Here is a 20674-nt window from a genome sequence, read left to right on the forward strand (position 1 = left end):
AGCGTAAATAAAAAAATAAATAAAAACATTGAGAGAGGGCATGTTGCCGACAAAATGCAGGTAGGAAGCTTTTAATACATCATTTGGCAAGATAACATGCTCACCTAACCAATCAGCACAGCCTTTAATTTCCATAAATTATTAACACCAACTGACACATTTTAACTCATTATATTTTTTACTTTAAAAAAAAATTAATATTTTCAACAAAATTTCGCATCACAAACAAATTAATAAATTTAAACATAATTAAAATAAATAAATAAATATAAAAAAAATATATATATATATATATATATAAGTGAAAAAAATTAAATATTTATTTCATTTTTTAAATATTTCTATAAAAAAATGAAAAAACGAATAAATAAGACTTTTACCCCTAAAATAAAAACTTTTTTTTTTTATAATTGAAAAAAATTGCAATTTAATACAAATAAGTCCGTACACGTGGGATATTATTAATGATTAAATATACTAAAAAAACACAGTTAACGAAAATTAACCAAACCAAAATCTAAATCTACCTTAATTAGTAGTTCTCCACTTCATCTCGAACCTCGAGGAAGCAAAAATGGCGGAGGTGAATTCTGGTGGTCGAAGAATCAAACATTCACTCTCTCTCTCTCTCTTCCTGTCATTTCTCCTCCTTTTCCCTTTGCAGTGATATGCCCACTAATGATAATTATTACCTCACAATCCACTAATCTACTTGCGCGTCTCCATTTGCGTTCCGCTTTCTTCCCGCCGTGGATCATTTGATCCAATTTTTCCGCCATTGTTGTGTTTTTGCTGGTTTTTGTTGAGGTCTGTTAATGGAGACGAGCAATAAGTTACCGAAGAAGAGGAAATGGTTCATTCCCTTGGTGTTTTCTTTGCTTCTGACTACATTGGTGGTTTTTGTTTCGATTTTTACTTCGCCTCATTTCTCCTCTTCCCAACTACACCGTGTTCATTTGAAGAATCCGATTCCCCGTTTTGTTGAATCGAAGCTTACGATCTCGAAAATTTCATCCGATCCTGTTCCTCGTTTGGCTTACTTGATCTCTGGCTCCACCGGCGATGGGAAGAGCTTGATGAGAGCTCTTAAGGCTCTGTATCATCCGAGGAATCAATACGCGGTACATTTGGACTTGGAGGCTCCGGCGGCGGAACGGCTGGAATTGGCTAATTTTGTGAAGAATGAACCGGTTTTTAAGAGTGTGGGTAATGTGAGGATGGTTTTGAGGGCGAATTTGGTTACTTATAGAGGGCCAACGATGGTCACTAATACGCTTCACGCGGCGGCGATCCTGCTCAAGGACGGTGGAGACTGGGACTGGTTTATTAATCTCAGTGCTTCTGATTACCCTCTGGTCACTCAAGATGGTATGTATTTAGTCTAATTTCAGCACCCAATAATTCATATAAGCACGTTGGTTTGTTTCTTTTGTATGTTATTTCAACTTCTTCATTGCTAATCATCATGATCCTGCTGTTGATGCTGTTTCTAATTGTGGTGGGCTCAGCTTTATCAAATTTGTTTCCCTTCTCTGAAAGAAATGAGGGGATTAGGATTTGAGCATTTGACATGTTCTGTTCTTAGTTTAGTTACTTTCCCAGCTTCTTCTTTCTAGTTCTGTTGTTCATGTTCTGAGATTCTAGCTGATTTCACCATTTTGCTCAATCTATAGTTATGGATTATACTAGATTTACTAAGGATCCTTGTGGATGTGTTGGTCATGTTGGTCATGGTTGTTGTTACAGTCTAAGCCCACCGCTAGTAGATATTGTCTGCTTTGACCCGTTACATATTGTCGTCCGCCTCATATTTTTAAAACACCTATGCTAGGGAGAGGTTTCCACACTCTTGGAATGTTTCGTTCCCCTCTCCAACCAATGTGAGATCTCTATTACAGGGTCAAAGCGGACAATTTGCTAGTGGTGGCCTTAGACTGTTACAAGCGGTATTAGAGCCAGACATCGAGCAGTGTGCCAGCGGAGACGCTGGGTCTCAAAGGGATGGATTGTGAGATCCACATTGGTTGGAGAGGGGAACGGAGTATTCCTTATAAGAGTGTGGAAACCTCTCCCTAGCAGACGCGTTTTAAAACTATGAGACAAGCAATACGTAAGAGGCTAAAGCGGTGAGCTCGGCTATTATTGTACTAAGAACGTGATGAGATTAATAAGTTTGGCTTTTTAGGGTGGACATTTATGAAGTTTAATTAATGAGACTAATAACTGTTGGTTTCTGTTTTTTGTATCTACCTTCTTTCTTTCTTTGCTGTGTAAGAATTTGTCACAGTTGGTCATTTCTAAGAGTGGAATTGCATTAATGTCGTCCTGAAATCTTTTAGTTCCTTCATGGGGGTTTGTTGATCTTCCACATTGACACTTTACAAAAGATTCAACTTGAAAGTAACTACTAGCCTGAAGATTTAAGAGCCATGAAGGATTGCGATAAGGAAACATGTGAGATCCCACGTGGTTGGAGAGAGAAACGAAACATTCCTTATAAGAGTGTGGAAACCTCTCCCTAGTAGACGTGTTTTGAAAACTGTGAGGCTGACGGCGATACATAACGGGCCAAAACGGACAATATTTGCTAGCGGTGAGCTTGGACTGTTACAAATGGTATTAGAACTAGATACTGGGCGGTGTGCCAGCGAGGACGTTGGACCCTCAAGAGGGGTGGACTATGAGATCCCACATCGGTTGGAGTGGGGAACGAAACATTTCTTATAAGAGTGTGGAAACCTCTTCCTAGTAGACGCATTTAAAAATCGTGAGACCGACGACGATACGTAATGGGCAAAAACAGACAATATCTGCTAGCGGTGGGCTTGAGCTATTACAAATAGTATTAGAACTAGATACCGGGCGTCGTGCTAGTGAGGGCGTTGCGTCCCCAAGAGGGGTGGATTGTGAGATCCCACATCGGTTGGAGAGGGAAACGAAACATTCCTTACAAGGGTCTGAAAATCTCTCCCTAGTAGACACATTTTAAAAACGTAATGAGCCGAAGTGGATGATATCTGCTAGCGATGGGTGCCACGTTATTTCTAAATTTGCTTGCAACCAAAGACATTTGTCCAACGTTTGTTGGGTCTGATTGAGAAGTTTAATTTAGTTTCTTCGCTTCTACTTCTGATAGGTATAGCTTGAAGAAAGAGACGTATACAAATTAGTTTCTGATGCAAATTCTTGTGCTTCCTTCTCTTATACCACAGATCTGCTTCACACTTTGATATCCATTCCAAGAACCCTGAACTTCATTGAGCATACCAGTGACATTGGATGGAAGGAGTATGCACTTCTTCTTCAACATAACTAATAAATTCATTAGATACTGCAAAGTTTATCCAACAAGCTTGAGCTCTGTAGGTTTCTGAACTGATAGAGATGTAAATGTGAATTCTTTTGATCTCAGGTACCAGAGAGCCAAACCGGTTATAATTGATCCAGGTTTGTACAGCCTTCATAAATCAGATGTGTTTTGGGTCTCGGAGAAACGGAGCGTTCCAACGGCGTATAAACTGTTCACAGGTGAGCGATCTCGGTTCATATCATCTGTTTAATAAGGGCAAGTTCGAGAGTAATTTTGAAATGACGACAATCACTTTTATCATGTCCAAGGGCGTGACATAAGTGATTTTAGCCATACCAAAATCACTCGCTTCGTAGTTCGGAAACGAAAACGATATATTTTATGGTCTTTACCAACTCTGAGCTGACTGTGTACATATTTGAATCTTGTGGGCTGTTGTTTATATCTAGTAGCACTGTCTGATTGATATTCAAATTCATTAGGTTCTGCATGGATGATGCTGTCTCGTCCCTTCATGGAATACTGTTTATGGGGATGGGACAATCTCCCAAGAGTAGTCCTTATGTATTATGCCAACTTCCTCTCGTCTCCGGAGGGCTATTTCCACACGGTCATTTGCAACGCCGACGAGTTTCGCAACACGACAGTCAACCACGACCTGCATTTCATCTCATGGGACAATCCTCCAAAGCAACATCCCCATTTTCTCAACCTTGATGACTTCCAAAGTATGGCAGATAGCAATGCACCGTTTGCTCGGAAGTTCGGCCACGATGATCCCGTCCTTGACAAGATCGACTCCGACTTGTTGGGTTGCAATGCTGATGGATACTTTCCTGGCAGCTGGTTTGATTCATTTGGAAATAGCAGTACTTTGAGTATGCAGGACATAACGAACACTACTGATCTTAGGCCAGGACCTGGTGCTGAAAGGTTGACACATTTGATCAATGGTTTGATAACCGCGCCTCATTTTGAGACTACGCATTGTGTGTAGCAGCACGGGTGGCTCGATGTCGATGCCGGAACGGGCGGGAGAGTGTACAGTTAACAGCAGAGATCAGATAGAAAAGCTACTGGGAAGGGAAAGTCTAACTACCTTTCTGGAAAACATGCTTTGGCTATTATTCTTATATTGAAGTACAATAATTATGTAGTTCAATAAAATTTAAACTTTCCATCCATTGAAAGGATAGCTTAGAACCTAAGTTCTTGAACTAAATGGGAGACCTAATATAAACTAATCAATATGAATGTAAAAACAAGTTCCATGTATGCATGTATGCATAAAAATGAAGGGTAGGACGGGAGAGTTGTAACCGTCTAAACTTACTACTAGTAGATATTGTCCGTTTTGGCCCGTTACGTATAGTCGAACAGCCTCACGGTTATAAAACGTGTTTGCTAGAGAGAGGTTTTCACATCCTACAAAAAATGTTTCGATATTTTCTCCAACCAATATGGAATTTCACAATTCATACTCCTTGAGAGTCAGCGTCCGTTAGCGCACACTCCAGTGTTTGGCTCTGATCCACACTCCTTGGGGGTCAGCATCTCGTTAGCACACACCCTAATATCTGGCTCTGATCCACATTCCTTGGGGGTCAGCATCTTCGTTAGCGCACACCCCAGTGTCTGGCTCTAATCCACACTCCTTGGGGGTCAGCATCTTCGTTAGCGCACACCCCAGTGTCTGGCTCTAATCCACACTCCTTGGGGGTCAGCATCTTCGTTAGCGCACACCCCAGTGTCTGGCTCTGATCCACACTCCCTTGGGGGTCAGCGTCCTTGTTAGCGTACACCCCCAGTGTCTGGTTCTAATGCCATTTGTAACACGACAAACCTACCGCTAGCAGATATTATCCACTTTTAGCTTGTTGCGTATCGCCGTCAACTTTTCAATTTTGAAACATGTTTGTTAGGGAGGAGTTTTCACACCCTTATAAACAGTGTTTCGTTTCACTATCCAACTTATGTGAGATTTTACAGGAGCCTACTTGCACGAGTATCCCTTAAAAAAACATGCTCGAGCTTTCGAGCTTTGAAGTGCTCTGCCATTTCAAAAGGAAGCAAGCACACAGCCGTCTTTATTTCCATAGAAAGTCATGGCGCCTCTTTTGCTTGTTTTCACCTTCCAACAAAAAACCCACTGGGCATAAATAATAACACCTACTAGGGCATATGAGCAGGGTTTATCGAACAGTTCTGCGTCTCTAAAACCACCCTCCATTTTCCCGCGCTCCACCTTCGTTGCCCCATCTTCCCTCTTCCCCTTTCGGCGGCACCTTCATTTTGCCACTCACAGTGCGCCGCCATGTTGTCCTCCAAGCAGAGCCTCCGCATTATCGAGTCCGCGCTTCTGGGTCCGTCCCCTCCGTCCCCATCGCAGAGGGTCGAGCTCTTACACGCCATTCACAATTCTATGCCTGCTTTTCGTTCGCTTCTTCAATTCCCAGTACGTATGCCTTTGTATTTCGTCGTTTGCTGATCTGGGTCTGTGACATTTTGTGATTTAGTACCTTGTATTTGTCTGTTGGTGTCCTGATTTTGTTGAATTTTGGGTTGTAGTCGCCGAAAGCTTCAGACCGTGCACAAGTTCAATCTAAAGAAGTCAGGCGGCCGGATTCTTCAACGATAACGCTCGATGATCAAGACGTCGTAATTGTAAATTCTTTGTCCATTTGTTTTCTTTTCCGGGATGTCGATCAGAATTTGAGTATGTGACGTGGGTTTTCATGGAATGTTGATTTGGTTGCTTATTTTTTGCACGACGACAGCTTAAGATACTAGTTTAAGTAGTTAACCTTCTTCCTCTGTTTCTTCTGCTTCGGTTTGGTGGGAGAATCAAGAAGTAGTCTTTGACCCTGTTCATCCTTAGATTGGTGTATCATTGTGGCTATATTTTTATGTATTGCTTTATTCGTCCAAGTTATGAATGATATGAACCATAAATTCTTTCCCGTTTTTCGTTATGGCACGACATGACTGTTATATTGGCGTTATTTGATTTCACTTCCACGCTTGTTTGTAGACTTTAAAGTTGAGTGATGACCTCCATCTGAATGAAATAGAATGCGTGCATCTACTTGTTGCTGCACATCAAGAGGTATACCTCTCTCCCTTATTTGTTTACTTGTTATCATATTTTACATCAGCTTTATTTGTCTCCCTTTCTATAACTTGTTTTTCTTGTTCTTTGCAGTGGGCTTTAATGGGACGAGATCCTTCAGAGATTTTCCACCTTGCAGCAGGGCTTTGGTATACAGAGAGAAGAGATCTAATAATGTCACTCTATACACTACTAAGGGTATTAATATTATCATTTTGTTTGTATCCTAATTTTTGGACATGCAATTGTGTTTTTTCTTGCATACTGTTAATTATATTCTTTTCTTTGCAGGCTGTTGTACTTGATCAGGGGCTTGAAGCTGGTCTTGTATCTGACATCCAAAGACACCTGGAAGATCTTATTAATAGTGGCCTACGACAACGATTGATTTCTTTGATAAAGGTTGGATCTTTGTAGTCCCTATTTTAGGTCATGCCATATGTGTAAACCTTCTGCTGAAGGTTGGAATCATGTTACTGTTACTACTATGTTATAACAGTAGCTTAGTATTTAAATTTATTGAATTTGCCTGTATTTTGTGATCTTTTAACACTTGACCGTATGAATATTTTGTTTCGTATTAATCTTGTGAGATACAGAAACACATGGTTGTTAGCCCAAACATTACAACTGAAAATAAGAAATCGATATGCTTCAAGTGTCTAGGATTAATTGTGAACGCATAATGGCTGACCATTAGGAACAAGTATTTCCATGACTATTTTCAGTAAAAGGTTCCATCTTTCTTGTTTTAGGAACTCAATCGAGAAGAACCAGCTGGTTTGGGTGGACCTAGCTGTGAGCGCTACATTCTTGATTCCAGAGGTGCTCTTGTTGAGCGTCGGGCTGTGGTTTGTCGGGAAAGACTTATACTAGGACATTGTCTTGTCCTTTCTATTCTTGTTGTTCGAATAGGTAAGCCGTGGAGGACTTTTTTTAATTGATCAATGCCATTGGTAGTAGGTTGAAGGTTTCCTATGTGTGCTGCTACGATTCACTGTCTTGCTTCATGTGGTGCTTGCTAGTAATATTTGATAGTTCAAGATGTATTTTTTTCCTCCATCGAGGTAGTCATTGTTATTGGATACTTGCTGACGTTAGACGTAGAGCTTTAGTTTAGATGATTTGATAGTGCATTTTATATTTTTCTAGTGAATGAAACTTAGTTAAAAATGTGTGAAATGATAACTTCTCCTTGGTAATTAATCTTTAATGATAAGAAACATAAATTTATTATTGGAAAACATTTGAAAGTTTTCAATTGTGAGAAACACAGGTTAATTAATGGAAAATATACTGCAAGTAATATGGCAAGAAACTCCAGTTAATAATCTGACAGCTCCATGATTTCTCTTTTATCAGGTCCAAAGGATGTGAGGGATCTCTTTTCTGTTTTAAAAGACTGCGCTGCTGAGCTTAATGAGACCAAAACTCCCATAAAGCTTCAGGCATGTTATTAATATTTTGATTACTGTAGAATGTAAAGAAAAGACCCACTTGTTTCCTGTCTCTCAGAAGTAATGTGGGTGCACACCAGTGTTGTATGTGTATATTCTTCTAGAGACATTTTCTTGTTCTGTCCTTCATTACTTTTCTTGCTAATTCTGAATGTATTTTCTTTTGCAGATTGTATTTAGTCTCCTTTTCTCGATCATTATTGCCTTTGTATCGGATGCTTTGAGCGCTGTTCCAAATAAAGCATCTATATTGTCCAGTGATGCTTCTTTTAGAAATGAATTTCAGGATACCGTGAGTTTATCAAGATAGTACTGAAACTTCTGTGGTTAGGTTTTTGATACACGCACACATTTTGTTAACATTTTAAACGAGCTTGTAATCTTTGTATAGGTGATGGTGTCTGGAAATAATCCCACAGTGGAAGGATTTGTTGATGCTGTTAGGTTTGCTTGGACTGTTCATTTGCTGTTAATACACGACATGGTTGATGCAAGAGAAGCTGTTCCCAGTGCTTCCCCAAAAGATTTAGATCACCTACAATCGTGCTTGGAAGTTATTTTCTCCCATAATGCTTTCCAGTTCATGCTTCAAGAAGTTATTCAGACTGCGGCTTACCAGGTTTGTATCTTTCAAGAAGTTATGCATCTTATAGGCAGCAGAACATTTTCTTTTGGAATTCTTAAAGTATATTTGCCCCGACATTCTTATCTTGTTGCAAGTACTTTGTTTTGTCTTCTTTTTCCCCTTGATGTTTCACCAATGCTTGTGGGAGATCCCTCAACTCTTTTTAATTGAAAACAGTTTGTTTGCCTATGGACGTGAAGTTATTAGGTGCTACTACTTGTTACGTATATTTATTCCTAATGGGTGTCGGTGGTAAGGGCTAGAGACAATTAGAAATATCCTATAAGGTCTGGGGAGTTCTAGCTCTGTATTTGATAACCTTAGAATAAGTGAGTAATTTACAATCCTTGTTGTCTCTTTTGAAAAAACTAAGTCGTTTATATTTTTGACCGTGCCTTCTTTAGTAGTCATTTGTACAAGTTAGATTATTTTGTCTTCTAATATCTTCTATTGGTTATGTTGGCAGAATGATGATGAGGACATGACCTATATGTACAATGCTTATCTGCACAAACTGGTTTCTTGTTTTTTATCTCATCCTCTGGCTAGGGACAAGGTCAGTCGGGAGATTTCCTCCTAAAATTTATAGCTTTCTTGTTTAATTTTGGCCATTGGCTCACTCCTTTGTTAAGTGCTTCATATATATATATATATATATATATATATAAATATCAGACCTGTACAGGTTAGAATTAAAACAATTTATTATCTAGCAAGTGAATGAGCTAGTGTATGGGTTTCTAGCCTTGCCTGCTAGTGTATGTGATATGTGGAAATCACTACAAGGGGAGTAAGATTCGGATTACCTTGTCGATCGAATATCTCAAGGCAAGAATATTGTTTGAGATTTGAATCACTCCACAAGCAAGATCGATCATGTCTAGCCTGAATGATTCTTGTTGATCAAATATCTCAAGGCAAGAACACTTGATTGAGATTCGAATCACTCTACAAGCAAGATTGATCATGTCGAGCTTGAATGATTCTACATGCAATCTAAACTACGTAGAATTGCAAAGAAACTTAGCCATTGGCTAAAGAAGAGCACAAATGCTTCTTTTACTATATTTTCCAAGTCTACTTACAAATACAACATACATGGCTTCATATTAGTATGGGTTTCTAGCCTTGCCTCATTGCAGTTGGATCTAACTGAAAGTATGTATTAATAAATTTGATTGGTTTTTTTATGGTATGAAGGTGAAAGAGTCAAAGGACCGAGCTATGAACACGCTAAGTCAGTTTCGTGCTACCGGGTCACAAGATTTCATGCATGATGGTGATTCAAGTTCCCATCAAGCTAGCGAAACTCTTCCTTCACCTTTTGTCTCCCTCTTGAACTTTGTTAGTGAAATTTACCGGGTAAGCTTTTATTGAAGTACTTGAAAGTTTTGAGATGCTGATAAGATAAGAGTTAAATAGGTGACAAGCTGGTGGTTTGATATTTTTAGAAAGAAAATATTTCATGTGTAGTCATGGAATTAACTCCTTAGCAACTATTAGGTCCATGCTACTATAGATCCAACTCAAAATAACTTGCTATAGCAAGAAATTTAGAATGGTGCTAAATGTTCTTCGTGAAAGTAGCTAATAAATCACATATGCTGCATATGAATTAGCTATGATTATTGAGCTTGAATTTCTTTCAATTTATTCAGAAAGAACCAGAACTGTTATCAAGCAATGATGTCTTGTGGACATTTGCAAATTTCGCTGGGGAGGATCATACAAATTTTCAAACTTTGGTGGCATTCTTGAACATGCTGAGTACCTTAGTATGTGATGCACGCTCTTTTAAGACTTTTTAATTATTAAGCTGCTCACCAATTCTTTTCACGAGAATGTACTTTACTATTAATTATTGTCTTTTATCAATCATTTCAGGCTTGTAATGAAGAGGGTGCTTCAAGGGTTTTTGAGTTACTTCAGGGAAAAGCATTCCGATCTGTTGGATGGACCACCTTATTTGATTGCCTATCAATTTATGATGAAAAATTTAGACAGTCCCTTCAGACTGCTGGGGCCCTGTTACCAGAGTTTCAGGAAGGGGATGCAAAAGCGCTTGTTGCGTATTTGAATGTTCTTCAAAAGGTAATACCTTTTTCTTACTATATTGGTCTTAAACTTTTATTCAGTTACCCACACTTTCATGAGATTGTAAAGTTTTTCTTAATCTATGACGATTTTTTGTGGAGCTTCATCTGCATTCTACTTGCTAGACTAGCTGTCTGTCATTAGAATGGTTATCTTGCATAATTATCTATCATTAGTATGGTTGTCTAGCATATTATCTATCATTAGTATGGTTGTCTAGCAAGTAGCACGCAACAACAGGTCCACAAAAGTAATAGTCACGGAGAAGAAGTCTGAATTGAAAGGGATTAAGACCTTAATATTATTAGTAAAAACAAAATGAGCAGGCAAATAGTTCTATAGCAATAATAACTTTTCATGGTAAATCCTAGTTGAAATCTATATGTCAATTTTTGAGTACAAATTGCGCAAATCACCCCCCAAAGTATTTTAGTTGTTACAATTGAAGGCTCCAATCCAAAAGAACTACACCTAAAGAATGATTCAAATAGATTATGGAATAAATTTCGTTGTTTCTTACTGATCATCATTGTTGGTTGGTTTCTGATGAGATACAGGTTGTGGAGAATGGGAATCCTGTTGAAAGAAAGAACTGGTTTCCTGATATTGAACCACTGTTCAAACTTCTTAGCTATGAAAATGTTCCTCCTTATCTGAAGGTTATTGCACTTTGGTTTGTTGTGTTTTGAGTAAAAAATATGTTTGCACAAGATTTCTTATATTTTTTGGAATTTAGATGCTTCAATGAGAATTTCGTTGATGATTTTGATCAAGTTTTTGATATCATAGGGTGCTTTGAGGAACGCAATCGCATCCTTCATTCAAGTCTCTTCTGACTTGAAGGATATCATTTGGTGCTATCTTGAGCAGTATGATTTACCTGTTCTTGTTGCATCCCATATTCAGAATGGCACAAAGTCGATTACTTCTCAGGTTATTCATCTCTGATGACCCTTTTAGATATGTAAAATATTCTATCGTTTTTAGTTTTGAAATTGTTTTTTTTTTGAGCTGCAACTAGGAGATTTTTGTTGCTAGCGTGGATATTTAGCATGCTTATATTCACTTAATGTAAATTGAAAGTGTGGCACTGGCATGATAGTGATTTCAATATGCTAATGAGTTGTCCTGTGTCGAATAACCGACAAAATAAAGATGCACTGTTTTGCATTTGATGAAAAAAAAAAACGGATATTGGCTTATATAAGCACCGTGTTTGTTGGCATTTTCAAACATGATAATTTTAGTGATGGAACCTTGTTGCACTGAGATTACACGTGAAGAAAAGATGTTGGTTTATGAAAGCACCGTGTCTTTGCAGGTTTATGATATGCAGTTCGAGGTAAATGAAATTGAAGCAAGACAGGAGAGATATCCATCAACCATATCTTTCCTTAACCTGTTAAATGCTCTTATTGCTAAAGAAAGTGATCTAAGTGATAGAGGGCGTAGGTAATGTTTATTGGTTATAATATACACTTGACTCGGTTTTATTATTTATTCTAAGGTTTGAAAGTTTTGCTGCAGATTTGTTGGAATATTTAGGTTCATTTATGATCATGTTTTTGGGCCATTCCCTCAACGAGCCTATGCGGATGCTGCTGAGAAATGGCAGTTAGTTGTTGCTTGCCTACAACATTTTAATATGTGAGTGATAGTGTGGGTTTAAACTTCAAAGTTGAAGATTTTGCTTGTGTTTATGGGCTTTCCTTGTTGTCCTCCCTGCTTCTTGTCTCTCTTTGGAGATTGGTGTCCAAAGATTTTTGTATGATCCTATGTATTCTTTCATTTTTCTCGATGGTGATGAAGGCTTGGATTTTCTTCTTGAAAAACCTTACAATTATGGGGTTAATCAAATTAAAAATGCACATTTGATTGCTCAATGTGCAGGATTTTGAAAATGTATGACATTAATGAAGAGGACGTTGACGTTGTTATTGATCGATCACAATCATCAATGGATACACAATCATCTTCACTTCAAACTCAGCTACCAGTACTTGAGTTGCTAAAAGTATGTATCTATTACTATTACTTCATTTGATCCATATGTCAAAGAGTTCCTTTTGATTGTTTTCTATTGATAGAAGTGTGTTTTTATTCATACACAATGAGTCATGGCATGATGATATTTATTACATATTTCACCAACAATTTCTGTTGTGGAGTCAATGAATTTAGAGGAACAAATTATGAGAAGGGTTCATACACAATGACTCATTGGTTTAAAATTTCAAAGAGTTTCTTGGTAGAAGCCTTTTTTGTCTATGTTTGAAATAGGTTTCTAAAAAGCATTGCGGGACTTTTATCGTTTTTCTCGTCAAAGTCTTTGATTGTTTAAGTCAGCATTTCGTTGGCTCGATGGTACCACATGATATCTTTCAGTTCCTGGATATTATGTTTGCTTGTATTCCAATTTCTGCGGAAATGTCTTGAAGTTTTCTTTTTGTTGGTTAGGATTTCATGAGCGGAAAATCTGTTTTTAGAAACATCATGGGGATTCTTCTGCCCGGTGTCAATTCTCTCATAACCGAAAGGACCAGCCAAATTTATGGCCAACTTTTGGAGAAGTCTGTGGAGCTTTCTCTTGAAATAATGATACTTGTATTAGAGAAGGATTTACTTCTGGCTGATTACTGGCGCCCTCTATATCAGGTAATTGTCTCATCTGTTGCTGTTGTTAACCTCCGTTTATTTACGCGTATGAATTAGCGAATTGGTGGATAAGACCACAAATAATTTTTCATTGAAGACTAAAATATAGAAATAGAAAGTTATGGAAAAAATGATATAGGCCAAGTTGTCTAGTTTCATTTCGTTGTGTATGTGGCTCATCCGGTTCCGTTAACTATGACTTCTAAATGGCTCCGGAACCAAGTATTTAATAAATGACAATTAATTTTGTTTTTACCGCATTACGCTTCTGTGTTTATATGCATTGGAAAACCTGAACCTGTAGTTTGATCATGTACATATCTTCAGATGTATTTCTGGTACTCTTTATGTCCACTGAGATGATAAATTGCTTCTGGATTTGACCTAATTCTTGCAGCCCTTGGAAGTTATCCTCTCTCAAGATCACAGTCAAATTGTTGCGCTGTTGGAGTATGTCAGATATGATTTTCATCCCAAGATTCAGCAGTTATCTATCAAAATCATGAGTATCTTAAGGCACTTCCATCTTCTTTTTCTCTATTTCCATTTTGTGACATTCAATATGAAAACATAGAATAATTTGTGATTTTCTAAAGATGTTATTTGTTGGTTGTAGTTCTCGTATGGTTGGGCTCGTGCAATTACTACTAAAATCTAATACTGCCAGCTCTTTAGTTGAGGATTATGCGTCCTGCCTCGAGTTAAGATCTGAAGAGTGTCATGTAATTGAAAACAGTGGAGATGATCCTGGTGTTCTTATAATGCAGGTTTGTTTTTCCATTTTTGTAATCTCAAGTTTGATTTCTTATTCTTTGATACCCGAAACCTTCGGAGTCTGGTTCTTTCTGCACCTTGCTCCTTCAATGCTAACTAATTAACGGATCACACATCATCATTTATATGCCCATTTCTGCAGCTTCTTATTGACAACATTAGCCGACCTGCTCCAAATGTTACACACTTGCTACTTAAATTTAACCTTGAGACATCCATCGAGCGGACAATTTTACAGCCAAAATTTCATTATAGGTGATTTTATAACAAGCTAAGATATTTTGTTCACTTTTGCATTGTTAAGTCACTGTACTATATTAGTTGTACTTTCCTTTGTAGTTGCTTGAAGGTTGTTCTGGAGATTTTAGAGAAGCTTTCAAATCCTGAAGTCAATGCCTTACTTTTTGAGTTTGGTTTTCAGGTTAGATGTTGTGGATTATGTATTTCTAATCAGGGGGATGTAACAGCTTTAGCGTACTGTCTTTTTTTCCGTTGTCCTTTCACACTCACCCCGCCCCCGAACCCTTTGTCATAAGTCTAAAGTGATTTTCTTTTACAGCTTCTTTATGAGCTATGCTTAGATCCCCTAACATCTGGACCAGTCATGGATCTCTTGAGCAACAAGAAGTACTATTTCTTCGTTAAGGTATGAACACCTGCTTCTGCGTATGGAAAGATCTTCTGCTCTGTTTGGGGCTTGCATGATAAAGCCAAAATTGTCACATTTTTAACAAAAAAAGATTCTGTTGATCGTAATGTCTCATTTGCTTAAGTTCTATTCACTTGTTGTATATTTTCCACCCAACCTTCCATCCTTGATACCTTCTTCATGCTTGTAATGGCAGCACTTGGATACAATTGGAGTTGTTCCTCTTCCCAAGAGAAACAACCACACTCTTCGTGTCAGCTCCCTTCATCAGGTTTGTCTTTCTGTGATGAATAGCTGTACTTCTTAACCATGCCCATGCTTTGCAATTTGTATTTTTCCTGCATTTTCTAATTGACCATTTACCATTAAGATCTGGAGACGTGACTATTTATTTTTCTTTGTTCAAGAGAGCATGGTTGCTTAAGCTTCTAGCAATTGAGTTGCATGCTGCTGACTTGAGTAGCCCGATCCATCGAGAGGCATGTCAGAGTATTCTTGCGCACCTGTACGGGCAGGAAATAGATGTTGGATCAGTTCCAGTCTTCTCACTTCAACATCATGTGGTGGATCCTGGAACTAGAACTATGAGTAAGAGCAAGGTACTTTATTCGAGATTGACGTTTTATCTTCTTATGTACAGTAAGTGGACAGTTCTCTTCTTTTTGTTAAGCTAATTTTTTCGCATTGTTGCCCTGTAGATGTTACTGCCCATGATTATGACACAAATGAAATTGACCATTTTCTTGTAACTAGGTTCAACTTTTGAAGCAATATTGGGTTGACTTGAGTTATCTTTTAAATAATTTTTTTCCTGAATTTTTTGCGTCCAGGCGTTGGAGCTACTTGAGGTTGTTCAGTTCCGAACTCCCGACACCTCAATCAAGCTTCCCCAAATTGTTTCGAATTTGAAGTACGAATTGCTGGTATGTTCTAACATGCTGGTTTCCTTGTTTTTCCTTTGCATTCTTTGTGATGCCCCACATTGGTTGGGGAGGAGAACAAACCACCATTTATAAGGGTGTGGAAACCTTCCCCTAGCAGACGCATTTTAAAGCCTTGAGGGCGAGCCCGAAAGGGCTCCCAAAGAGGACAATATCTGCTAGCGGTGTATCTGGGTCGTTAGATTCTTGGCATTGGACACTGTTCTTATTCTTGTTTTATAGACAAAGGACATACTTGGGAATCCTTCAACTTCGCAAAAGGGTGGGATCTACCATTATTCAGAGCGTGGCGATCGCCTGATTGACCTTACTTCCTTTTGTGATAAACTTTGGCAGGTTGGTGAAGGACAACATCAGTATCTTCTTTTGATTAAAAAATGACAAACTTCAAAAATATGTTCATTTGTTTCAGAAATTTAATGCTGATAATCCCCAACTGAATAACGTTGGGAGGGAAGCTGAGCTGGAAGAAGTAAAAGAGACGATTCAACAGTTTCTACGATGGGGATGGAAGTACAACAAAAATCTCGAGGAACAGGCTGCACAACTTCATATGTTAACTAGCTGGTCACAAACCATCGAGGTTTATCGTTCTTTCCTCTATTTGTGTTAGTTGCATGCTTCTTTTAGTTTAGATTTTAACATTATGTTTTCAATAGTTTCTAATGATAAACAGTTTGCTTTTATAGGTTACTGTGTCCAGAAGAATTTCATCACTTGAAAATAGATCCGATATTCTATTTCAGTATGTTCATATCTATACCTTGTTCTTTCTTCCTGCTTTTCACATTTTTAACAGTTCATTGTTGTGAACAGAGTTCTTGATGCTTCCTTGAGCGCTTCTGCTTCTCCAGATTGTTCTTTGAAGATGGCATATCTTTTATGTCAGGTTTGTTCATCCTTCCCCATTGCTAGTGTTTAACTTTCTACATCTTTCAATTATCCTAGTTGCTGATGCCCTTTTACAGGTTGCACTGACATGCATGGCCAAGCTAAGGGATGAAAGATATTCATCTCCTGGTGGTTTAAATGCTGATAGTGTCTCTTGTCTTGATATTATCATGGTGAAGCAAATATCTAATGGAGCATGTCACTCTATTTTACTAAAGCTCATCATGGCAATTCTTAGAAATGAATCATCAGAAGCTTTGAGGAGACGGTGTGGTTAATATAACTTTTGCTGGTATTGGCTGTGTGGCTTATGAGTTGGAATCTAATGTTAAGCTTTTGCATCTATCTACAGCCAATATGCTTTGCTTCTCAGCTACCTTCAGTATTGTCAAAATATGCTGGATCCGGACGTTCCAACAACGATTCTGCAAGTTTTACTTCAAAATGAGCAAGATGGAGAGGATGTAGATTTACAAAAGGTTGTCAACTTAGTGCTTTGGTGCATAAACACTTCTCAAACTTCCACTAGTTTCTCTTGAAGATCAAAACATAATTCTCTGCTTTACAGATTGACAAGGACCAGGCCGAACTTGCTCATGCTAATTTTTCAATTCTACGTAAAGAAGCTCAGTCTATCTTGAATGTGGTGAGTTGCTTGTTCTTGAGATATGAAACCAACTAAATCCTGGTTGATTTGCGTCGTTATTGACCTTAGCTTGTTATTTTTCGTGTTCCTTTAATGCTCTATATATGTAGTTTTCTTCCATAGAATTCTTTCGTCTTCTTTAATCTTTTGATCTTAATCCTTAGGTTATCAAGGATGCAACTCAAGGCAGTGAACCAGGGAAGACTATATCGCTCTACGTACTCGATGCATTAATCTGTATAGATCATGACAGATTTTTCCTGAACCAACTCCAGAACAGGGGATTTTTGAAGTCTTGTTTGGTCAGCATAAGTAACGTTTCACTTCAGGTGGTTGTTTCCTCTCTTCAGTGAAATAGTTCTGATATATTTATTAGCTGATATTGGTCCAACTCATAAAATGGAAACCCTTTAGGATGGCGTGCACTCTTTCGATTCATTGCAACGAGCATGCACCCTCGAGGCTGAACTTGCCTTATTGTCGAGGATTAGCCACAAGTACGGAAAATTTGGGGCTCAGCTTCTCTTTTCCACAGGCGCATTGGAGCACCTTGATTCATGCAGGGCAATCAATTTACAGGTGATTAACTGTCTACTATGTTATTGGATTTGTCTTAGAAGATTTAGTTTAATGAAGTGCTGTAGCAGGGAAATTTGAGGTGGGTTGATATGAAGCCTCATAGAGATGTAGCAGGGAATTTTAACAAGCAACAAGCTATCGTAACTCCGATTTTGAGACTGTTGTTTTCTATGACGTCATTAGTTGACACGTCCGAGTTTTTTGAGGTCAGCATACACTAAACAGACATTCTTTTTTTTGCTTAATCAGTTAATGTTCAAGTTTTCCTTATTAGACCCTGACCTTCGACCTCTATTACGAATATGCGACATTTATTTGAACGATTTGTTTGAATCTATTGTGATTTGATGTATATATTGTAGGTTAAAAATAAAATTGTTCGAGAAGCTATAGATTTTATTAAACGACACCAACGAGTATTTGATCAAATACTTGGGGAGGACGTATCTGAAGCCGATGATTCGACGTTGGAGCAGATTAATCTTCTCGTTGCTTCGCTTAGCAAGGTAACAACCTTGATATATTAGAAAATTAAGATCTTTTTGTTGACTAACATTTCAATAATTTTTGTTTCTGGGAAGGTTTGGCCATATGAGGAGACTGATGAATATGGTTTTGTTCAAAGTCTCTTCCAACTGATGCATTCGCTTTTCTCTCGTGAATTGGATTCTCGTACTCCTGGCCCAGCAGTTAAATTGCTTAAGGTTTGTGCTTTTTGTTTGTTTATTTATAGAATGGTTCTTTTTTTCCTGGAAAATTAAACTTATCATGCTTTTTGTTCTTCAGAACCGGAGAAGCTCAGAACTTCACTCCATTCAGCTCAACTTCAGCTTGATCTCTTATTTATATTTTCTAGTAACAAGGAAATCTCTAAGATTGCAGGTACTGTTCTTTGCCAAAAATGACTGACACGACTATAGTTTGGAATTTAACTCTCTGATGTGATCGTTCAGGTCTCTGGTACTTCCTCGAGCCATAACTCTCCTGTTCGGTCTCAACGTCCCTCGTTGGATTTGCTTGGTACTCTTCTGAACTCTACGACGATTACTCTTGAAAAAGCAGCTGAAGAAAGATTGTTGCTATTAAACAAGGTTTGGCTGCTACATTGTATTTCCCCCTTTCCTGGTTGTATATGGTTCATCCAATGCAACAATATCATGGTTTGAGGTCTTGCAGATTCGAGACATAAATGAACTGTCGAGACAGGAGGTCGAGGAAATTATCGTACTGTGTCTTGGTGAAGACTTTGCCTCGTTATCTGATAACATCCAGAGAAGGTTCCTTTCTCCACCTACTAATCATACTTTTTTTAGTCCATTTTCCGCGTAGTTTTCGGACTTGCCCTCTTATTTCGAAGATAGATTGTGGGCAAATGTGATATCCCACGTTGGTTGGGGAGGAGAACGAAACACCCTTTATAAGGGTGTGGAAACCTTTCCCTAGAGGCACGTTTTAAAGCCCAAAGAGGACAATATTTGCTAGCGGTGGGCTTGGACCGTTACACCAAAAGTTTAATACAACTATATATAACGTGTAGATGTGAGGAATATAGATACATATGAATGGTTTGATGTTGTTATGCAGGAGATATATTGCAATGATTGAAATGTGCAAGATTGTTGGAAATAAAAGTGAGATGATTACATTGCTACTCCCTCTGGCTGAGTATGTGTTAAATGTGATGCTTATTCATTTTCAAGACAGGTGAGTTAAATGTGATATGATATGCATATACTTGGGAACAGTGTGAGGTTGAAAATGATATCTATGTTTGGAGTTTGCAGCAGTGTTATTCCTGATGGGAATGCAAATATTAAAGCAATTGCATATCATGGGGAGTTGGAGTCAGGACATGAAATAAGTTCATTGTGTGGGAAATTGATTCCCGTCTTAGAAAGGCTTGAGTTGCTGAGTGAGGTATTCTTCTGTCTATCACACTCTTTTACTACTTCCAATATACTTGTTACTGAAAATTTAAACTAGTAGAGAGTTGTACCTCGGGACGTAAGGAATCCATTAGTACGAGGCCTTTTGGGGAGGTTCAAAGCAAATTCACGAGAGGTTATGCTCAAAGTGGACAATATCATACCATTGTGGAGAGTCGTGATTCCTAACATGGTATCAGCGCCATACCCTTAACTTAGCCTTAAGTTGCACAAGTGTTGAGCAAATGGTGTAGTTTGTTTGAGGGCTCTAGAGAAATAGTGAAGCCGGGGATAGAGGGCTCTATAAAGTAGTTGGTTCCTTGCTAAGAGAGTTAATATATATGGTGTTTTGTTTTGTTTTGTTTGTGTGTTCCAGAATAAAATTGGAGAGAATCTGAAGGTGTTTGGGAGATTGGTGAGTTCAGTGAAGGAGGTGGCGATTCAGAAGTTGGATGTATGAGGTTAATTGGTTGATGTTAAATGATGATATCATTTTATTTAAGTTTTAACAAAATATGTAATTAATTATTTTTGTTAATAGTAAAGTATTTATTTTTGCATTGGAACAATTATATAATAATATGTTAAATCCGAATAAGAGTATAAGATCTGAATGGTATATATATATACCAATGCACCCAATTTCATTTTCTCACCACTAGAAGATGATCGTATCACAAAATTACTACAAACCAACAGCTTCCACTTCCTTTTCCTTGCAACTTACCATACTTTCTTCTCTTCTAATGTCCATCAAATTGCCTCCGCCTTTCTATCTACACCCTCTCTCTCTCTATCTCTCTCTCTCTCTCTCTCTTCTCTCTTCTCTCTCTCTCTCTCTCTCTCTCTCTCTCTCTCTCTCTCTCTCTCTCTCTCTCTCTCTCTCTCTCTCTCTCTCTCTCTCTCTCTCTCTCTCTCTCTCTCTCTCTCTCTCTCTCTCTCTCTCTCTCTCTCTCTCTCTCTCTCTCTCTCTCTCTCTCTCTCTCTCTCTCTCTCTCTCTCTCTCTCTCTCTCTCTCT

General features: G+C 38.2%; 2 protein-coding genes across 3 annotated transcripts; both read left to right on the top strand.

Moving 5' to 3' along the window:
• The first annotated feature begins 541 nt into the window (after nt 1–541).
• On the top strand, nt 542–4511 carry LOC111444367 (beta-glucuronosyltransferase GlcAT14B-like). Its single transcript, XM_023082454.1, has 4 exons — nt 542–1368; nt 3213–3288; nt 3413–3528; nt 3793–4511. The coding sequence occupies exons 1-4, from the start codon at nt 816–818 to the stop codon at nt 4305–4307; spliced, it is 1260 nt and encodes a 419-aa protein (XP_022938222.1). The 5' UTR covers nt 542–815; the 3' UTR covers nt 4308–4511.
• A 930-nt stretch (nt 4512–5441) lies between these two features.
• LOC111444365 (nuclear pore complex protein NUP205) lies at nt 5442–20146 on the top strand. 2 transcript variants are annotated; one of them, XM_023082451.1, is made up of 45 exons: nt 5442–5765; nt 5879–5974; nt 6342–6416; nt 6513–6617; nt 6711–6821; nt 7175–7334; nt 7782–7867; nt 8046–8168; nt 8268–8495; nt 8968–9057; nt 9702–9863; nt 10160–10276; nt 10386–10592; nt 11153–11254; nt 11385–11528; nt 11917–12047; nt 12123–12242; nt 12486–12609; nt 13053–13250; nt 13648–13766; nt 13867–14017; nt 14167–14279; nt 14364–14445; nt 14584–14670; nt 14870–14944; nt 15081–15272; nt 15504–15596; nt 15837–15950; nt 16027–16197; nt 16304–16359; nt 16431–16503; nt 16583–16773; nt 16858–16984; nt 17074–17151; nt 17316–17480; nt 17566–17730; nt 17799–17936; nt 18093–18236; nt 18312–18434; nt 18517–18612; nt 18684–18821; nt 18907–19007; nt 19315–19434; nt 19518–19647; nt 20032–20146. In XM_023082451.1, the coding sequence occupies exons 1-45, from the start codon at nt 5625–5627 to the stop codon at nt 20113–20115; spliced, it is 5646 nt and encodes a 1881-aa protein (XP_022938219.1). In that variant the 5' UTR covers nt 5442–5624; the 3' UTR covers nt 20116–20146. The 2 variants fall into 2 exon arrangements, with proteins under 2 accessions (XP_022938219.1, XP_022938218.1); XM_023082450.1 differs by having other exon boundaries at nt 5443–5765; nt 19515–19647.
• Nucleotides 20147–20674: the final 528 nt, after the last annotated feature.

Source organism: Cucurbita moschata, unplaced genomic scaffold (assembly GCF_002738365.1).
Source record: "Cucurbita moschata cultivar Rifu unplaced genomic scaffold, Cmos_1.0 Cmo_Scf00006, whole genome shotgun sequence".
Taxonomy (NCBI): domain Eukaryota; kingdom Viridiplantae; phylum Streptophyta; class Magnoliopsida; order Cucurbitales; family Cucurbitaceae; genus Cucurbita; species Cucurbita moschata.